Source organism: Nicotiana attenuata, unplaced genomic scaffold, assembly GCF_001879085.1.
Source record: "Nicotiana attenuata strain UT unplaced genomic scaffold, NIATTr2, whole genome shotgun sequence".
Lineage (NCBI taxonomy): Eukaryota > Viridiplantae > Streptophyta > Magnoliopsida > Solanales > Solanaceae > Nicotiana > Nicotiana attenuata.
In genome coordinates, this window is record NW_017671075.1 from 260,323 (window position 1) to 267,951 (window position 7,629).

The 7,629-nt window shown below is 39.7% G+C and overlaps 1 protein-coding gene across 1 annotated transcript; it reads left to right on the top strand.

Moving 5' to 3' along the window:
- Nucleotides 1-2,317: 2,317 nt before the first annotated feature.
- LOC109205717 (gibberellin-regulated protein 14-like) lies at nt 2,318-4,137 on the top strand. Its single transcript, XM_019368462.1, has 3 exons — nt 2,318-2,441; nt 2,752-3,031; nt 3,712-4,137. Exons 1-3 carry the CDS (start codon nt 2,385-2,387, stop codon nt 3,894-3,896), a joined length of 522 nt encoding a protein of 173 aa, XP_019224007.1. The 5' UTR covers nt 2,318-2,384; the 3' UTR covers nt 3,897-4,137.
- Nucleotides 4,138-7,629: the final 3,492 nt, after the last annotated feature.

Here is a 7,629-nt window from a genome sequence, read left to right on the forward strand (position 1 = left end):
ATGGTTCAACCGTATTTGAACTTATTGGCGAAGGCGCATAGCCTTGATTTAATGGCGAAGGCGCATAGCCTGAGTCTTGGTTCAACCGTAGTTGAACTTAATGGCGAAGGCGCGTAGCCCTGAGTCCCAGTTCAACTGTTGTTGAATTGTCAATTTTGATGGCGAAGGGCTCATGGCCTGAGTCATGGTTCAACCGTATTTGAACTTATTGGCCAAGGCGCATAGCCTTGATTTAATGGCGAAGGCGCGTAGCCTGAGTCCCAGTTCAACTGTTGTTGAACTGTCAATTTTGATGGCGAAGGCGCATAGCCTGAGTCTTGGTTCAACCGTAGTTGAACTTACTGGTGAAGGCGCGTAGCCTGGTCTTAGTTGTGGGTATTGAGTGCCGAAGCTCGGTTTTGATTCGAGACCTTGAGCAGCTTATGCGTTGTCCTCCCAATCGGAGTAGATAGGCTGTCTTGAGGAGACTCTTGGCTCAAGATATCTCCGTGTCAGTTTCTGGCCGGAGCTCGTATCAGGGATGCGGTAGATGCCTTAGAGAGATTCTCCCTTAGGAGGGGCTTCTTCTTCTTTTTTTGCACTATCCAAGATCAGAGAGAGAGAGAGAGGACTTGGATATTGACTTGAGATCTTCGAGTTCCCCTTGTCCTACATGCGCTTTGGCTTGTTTGAGCTGGGTTGCTTTTGTTTTCCTTTTCTGGCGTTTCTTCCTTTTTGGTCCAGGGAAGAACTACGCGATTTTGCTAGGAAATCCCCACAGACGGCGCCAAATTGTTTGCTCAAAAGTTATCACATACCTTATGAGTATAAAACAATATAAATAAATCACGGGGAAATCATAGCAAACCGTAATAATTCGTTGGACCAAATAAAGGAAACGAAAATAAGTACTCAGAGTTAGGAGGAGAAACATTAAGATTCTTTATTGATAATGTTGATTTGGCATGCCTCTCCATGAAGAGGTTCAGAGCCTTACAATGGTGTTTTTCTCTCTCACAATATGGGTATCATTGTGTTTTTTCTCTCTCTCCTCAATAGTGGTGAAGAAGCAGCCCCTTTCTAGGGTTTCCTCTCTTGGTATTTATAGCTGTGAGCTTCGTGAGCTGGCAATAAGTGGTCGTGACCATGTTGGGATTTCGCCTTCATGGTGGCGGATGGGCCGTGGCCTTGTTGATCGAATCAGATGAGGGTTGAATATCGTTAATTCTAAGTGGTCGTGCCACTAATTAATCATGAATTAGCTTAAGACGGGATTAACTCCGTTAATTATCGTGGGGTCGGATTCTGACCCATACAATATGGTTCAATCAGACAAATGCAGCTCAACTCTACATGTGGCCTAACGTCAAAATTTAAAAAGAGGCCTTAAAGAATATTCAAGGTTAAAAAATGCTTTTAGCTTGAGATTGAAAAATTGTCTAAAAAGCACTTAAAGAATAGAAGAAGATTCTGCAAAATTATAATTATAAACAAAGTTGATGCAAGTTAAAGTGTGTTAGACAAATTAAGAAGTCGAGCCCAGCCACCATGGGTGAGGTAACAAAAAAAAAAAAGAAAGTAGCTGTAAATTTAATAGTATACAACTTTCAACTATAATTATATCAATCATATTTTTAAAATGTAGTATAAAATTAAAAAATCGACAAATAATGATTGATTAAAAATTGATAACAAATGATTAAGAACAATTTATTTATCTCTAATAATAAATCCATAATTATTTATACTATATATAATTTAAGTAAATTTGGGACCTTATTTTTTGGGGCCTAAAGCCCTTGCTTTAGTGGCTTTATGGTTAAGCCACCACTGCGCTCAGAGGCAGTTGGAACTTGCAAGACGAAGCATAAATATACATGTAAAAAGATCATTAAAATTTTAACAAATTTAAATTTGAACCCATAACTAAAATTTTGGATCCCCTTTGAATTCAACCAGAAAATACTACTCCCTCCGGTCCACAATAAGTGATTTTTTGGCCTTTTTTGTGTCCAAAATAAGTGATTTTTTTAGATTTCAAGAATGAATTAATTATTTTTTTTCCTTCATTTCCCTTGGAGTAAATAGTGTTGGAATATGTGTTACGAGTGTTTACGGGAAGAGATAGTAAAGGTTAATATGGTCAATTTCATTGCTAATTAATATTAAAAGGTGAATTTTTTAATCTGTGTGAAAACAACTAAAAAAAATTACACAGGAGGGAGTAGATTCAATCAAACCCGGAATTTCATAGTCGGATCTGACACTCGTTAGCTTCTCCTTGTGCATGCTCCACGTCCTATATATACCTAATCTTATTGTCATAAATCTTTCATCAACTAGCTTCTGAGTAGTGCTCTCTTTCAGCTACTACCATTCCTGCCCTCCAGCTACTTGCTTTCACTATGGCTTTCAAGCCTATGCCACTTCTCTTTGCCTTTTTGCTTCTCATCGCTTCTAGTGTATGTCTATTCAACACTTCATTTCTATTAACTACAAATGATACTTACCTACTTTACTATGCTTAGATCCATACGATTAAATACAACATAGAATATGAACTGTAGGAGTCTTATCCTACATTTTCCTTATATTGTTAAGCATTTACATTATTCGCCATAAAGAAGTTTGTTCTTATATTCATGCTCATGATTAAGTGTAAACTACTTACAATTATGAAGAGTATTAAGATTCTTTTATATGTACCCAAAAATAAAGCATAGTTCACAAAAGTGACGTTAGTTCATGAACACTTTTTCCTTTTGGCTGCAGAACGGAGATAGCAACACTGCCCCTGGTGCTTTCCCACATGGTAAGATATTAAGCCCCCCACCACCAGTCAATGCATCCTCTCCAACCGCTCCATACCCACCCACCCAGGTGACTCCTCCTCCTCCTCCACCGCCAGCAAAGGCACCATCACCGCCACCTCCAGTCAAGCTACCACCATCCCCACCTGCGGCGGGCAAGCAACCACCACCTCCTTCTCCACCACCAGCCAAGAAACCACCAGTCCCTGCTCCCCCCGTTTCACCACCAAAGAACACAGCAGGTATAAGGCATTTATATAAGAGTTTAAGTCCTATCTTTACTTTCTTTCCTGCATTTGTCTTTTCTTATGTCTAGTATTTAGACAAATTTGACTTTCTTTCTATTTATAATAGAAAACTATGTATACGATCTTATGCATTGAAATCGTGCAATAAAAACAGTCACACTATCTTCATTAAGAAAAAGGAAATAGAAAGAAAAGTAAAAGAAAAAGGACTGGAATCTATACGTTGAATTACATTTTTTTTGAACCGTATGCATCAAAAGATGCTTGTAAGGTTCCTAAGGGATATAATATTTCCCTAATCAAACGGCTTTACTGAAAAGATAATATTTTTAGGCCAAAAGGTTGATAACGAGATCTGGAATCTTATTGGTCTTATATAGTATATTTCAATATCGAGAATTAATGAGATCAAAGATGCGTATCAACTAGGTCAGAAATAAGCATCGGGTCAAACTCTTCTTTCGTCTAAAACAACGATTTTTATTAGTAGTAACAAAGAAGGGAACTCCATATAAGTTACATTATAAGGTAATTATAAGGAAATCTCTATAATAAACATTAACTGGTAACCTGGTATAATGATCACTAACTTAAATTTTTTCTATAATTAATCTTCAAGTGATCTCTGGAATGTCCTTCTTCGGTAACAAGTTTTTCTATCTATGTATGTGCAGACTGCGTTCCCCTATGCCAGGTGAGGTGCAAGTTGCATTCGAGGCAGAATGTATGCCTAAGAGCATGCACTACTTGTTGTTTAAGATGCAAATGTGTTCCGCCAGGCCAATATGGGAACCTAGACAAATGTGGCAAATGTTATGCTAATATGACCACCCGCGGAGGCAGGCGTAAGTGCCCATGAAAATTGAGATTGAAGCTCTAAGATGGTTTATATAGGAACTGTTGCATGACTTTGCATATGTGAATTGTAATAGCTGACTAGTACTAGTAATGATTTTCAGAAGAGATTTTGATAAATAAATGCCCTACTTGACACAATGACTAGCTGGGTCATTTCATTCCATGCCATCCCTTTGTTTCAGTAGTTAACAGTAATGTATTATGAGATTAGTGCAGTTTTATTATATCTGCTTTTCCTATTTTACTTTCTCCTTTTTCTTCCTTGTGTAAGTAAGAAGAGCAGCTACTATCTCTTACTTATTTGCTTCTCCACATAAACAAAACGCAACCTTCTAACTCTAATAAGCTCTGGATAAAAATAAAGTAGCAAGAAGGCTCTTTGGCGAGTTTATGCAAGTTTGTCAAGCTTTTTCATATATAAGGCAAGATAACTCTTGCGATGCTCGTTTAGGGAGCGGTACAAGTAAGTGATGATGTGAAAAAAAGCAATTAAGTAATCATAGCAAATGCCACTAGTTTACTATAAAGAATCTAAGTTACATATACACGGATAGAGATATCGGTTTCTTACACCGTCATGTTAAGTTGACTGCAACAACAGATAACTCTCATCCTATGAATAAATGCTTGTTTCTTTTATCTTTTACCCTCCCCAAGAGTTTTCCACTTTGCTCCTATGGGGACTCGGACCCGCAACCTTAGCGTCGGAGGTGAAGGGTCCTTACCACTTAAGCAATTCTCTCTTGTCTAAACAACTTTGCTTGACCATGCAAACATGACTCTCCAGCTTTGGGCTCCAAATTGATTTTCCCTCTTATGTTTAGCTGTGAGAGCACGAGTAAGAGCACTTGCACCCTATATGCATCAGCAGATGAGTTGCTTCTCATTGTCATCTCCTGTCTCTCTCTGTCCTTAAAAACCAAGCTTCTCAAACTGTTTGACCTTCCGAGATTCACATGTTAGTCTTGCTGTATCTGTGGCCTTACAACAACAACAACCAAAAAAAAAAAAAAAACAGTGTATTCGCACAAATGGGGTATGGGGAAGGTAGTGTGTACGCATACCTTACCCTTACCTTTAAAAAGACAGAGAGGTTGTTTCCGGTAAACCCTCGGCTCAGGGAAGATAAAAGGGAAGAGCCAATGACAAGCAAACCAATCAGAAAATCATGCGAAAACACACAGCTATCACTAGCTAGTACAGTTAAAACAGAAGCAAAGGCAACCACAAGTAATAAAAGAAGTCCAGAAAGGCGAAAATACATAAAGAGACTAAGTGGTGTACTAAAGCTACAGTAACCAAATAAAGACAAAGCTCGACTACCTAACCCTCTACCCTAATTCTCAACTTTCACACCTTCTAATCCATGGTCATGTACCAAGTAAGCTAGAGCAACACTATATTTTTCCTAATCACCTCTCCCCAATACTTCTTCGGCCTGCCTCTACCCCTCCGTTGGCCCTCTAAGACTAACCTCTCACACCTCCTCACCGGTGCATCTGTATCTCTCCTCTTCACATATCAGAACCATCCTAGTCTTGCCTCCCGCATCTTGTCCTCCACATAGGTCACGCCCACCTTGTCCCGGATAACTTCATTTCTAATTTTGTCTAGTCTGGTATGCCCACACATCCATCTCAGCATCCTCATCTCAGTCATCTTCATCTTTTGGACATGAGAGTTCTTGACTGGCCAACACTCCGCCCCATACAACATAGTCGGTCTCACCACCGTTCTATAGAATTTCCCTTTTAATTCTTGGTGGCACATTCTTATCACACAAGACACCGGAAGCGAGCATCCATTTCATCCATCCCGTCCCAATACGATGTGTGATGTCCTCGTCGATTTCCCCATTCCCTTGAATAACAGAACCAAGATACTTGAAACTCTCGCCTAGGGATGACTTGTGAATCTAGCCTCACGTCTTCGTCCACCACCGGATTCCCACCACTGAACTTGCACTCCAAGTACTCTATTTTGGTCCTGCTCAACTTGAAACCTTTAGACTCTAGGGTCTGCCTCCAAACCTCTAACCTCTCGTTAACACCGTCGCGCATCTCGTCAATCAGCACAATGTCATATGCAAATAACATGCACCGCGGTACTTCCCCTGAATGTGACGCGTCAGTGCGTCGATTGCTAGGGAAAATAGGAAAGGGCTGAGGGCTGACCCCTGGTGTAACCCCCTCATAACTAGGAAGTGTTTCGAGTCCCCTCCCACTGTCCTCACTCGAGTCTTAGCTCCATCATACATATCCTTAATAACCTTAATGTATGCAACAAGAACAATGGCCTCCAAACATCGTCACAGAACTTCCCTCTACACTTTATCATAAGCCTTCTCTAAGTCGATGAACATCATGTGTAGATCCCTCTTCCTCTCGCTATAATGTTCCATCAACCTCCTAACAAGGTGAATGGCTTCCGTGGTGGAACGTCCAGGCATAAATCCGAATTGGTTCTCAGAAATAGACACAATCTTCCTCGCCCTCATCTCCACCACTCTCTCCCAAACTTGCATAGTATGGCTTAGTAACTTGATACCCTGATAATTGTTTCAATTTTAGATATCACCCTTGTTCTTATACAACGGGATCACCGTGCTCCATCTCCATTCATGTGGCATCTCCTTCGTCCTAAAAATGACATTAAATAACCTAGTGAGTCATTCCACGCCCGCCCTACCTACACTCTTCCAAAACTCCACTGAAATTTTGTCTGGCCCAGTCGCTCTCCCCCTGCTCATCTAGAGCCCTTCTCATCTTACGCATAGCCCCCTGCTCAGCTGTGGCCTTATTAATAAGTTATTTGTCCTACATCTGACTTCATCGTTAGTGGATGCCTATTCAAATTGCATTTTGATGTACATGCTTTTAGCTAACTAATTACTATTATGCATATGGATATTCTTGTGGAAATGTGTACTCATGCCTTTTGCTCTAACAAATGGATACCCGAAAAACATATGAACTCACATACACATATCGATCTTAGAAGTATAGCATCTGGTCACATTTTAAATTGACAATGCCCACCTACTTTAAAAGGAAGATGTAATATGTAAATGAAAAGATTCAGAAATACCTGTTATTTGTGAATACCAGTTTCATGATGACTCCAAGTATAACTATTATATCTATTGCAGCAATATAAGCATTATAAGATCTTTTTCAATTGGCATCCTCTGCAAAGAGTCGCACCATTATTAATCTGCATTCACAAGGGGGAAAAGAAAAAGAAAGAGGCAAACACATTTCAGAAGTATCACAATAGTGGGCTAGTGGCTGCAGCAAGCTCTTGAGAGAAGTACAAAATGCTAGAGTACTCTATTCCTAGTAAAGCTTAAGATTAAGTCGTAATAAGCAAACCTCCATAGAAGTACCAAATATCAGCATCTCGGTGTAGCTCCAATGTCTAGTAACAACAAGTCGTGATCAGCTCTGGATTAAAAAAAGTACTCCTTTCAAGTACAGTTAGATAGTGAGAATGCTTTGCTCTATTCTTTTTCTCTTTCATTGTTGAACCACCAAGATGATTGAATCTAAACATACGCGAAATTCAGGAGTTCATTTTGCCTCTAGTTAGCAGTAAATACATACTATTACAGACCCTTCAAGAAACTAACAAAGAGAAAAGAGCATTATATGTTCCAATTTTTCACAACCAGAGGAACGGGACAACTCAACATCAAGCACAGCTAACAAAACAGAGCGGACGTAAACCGCAAAATA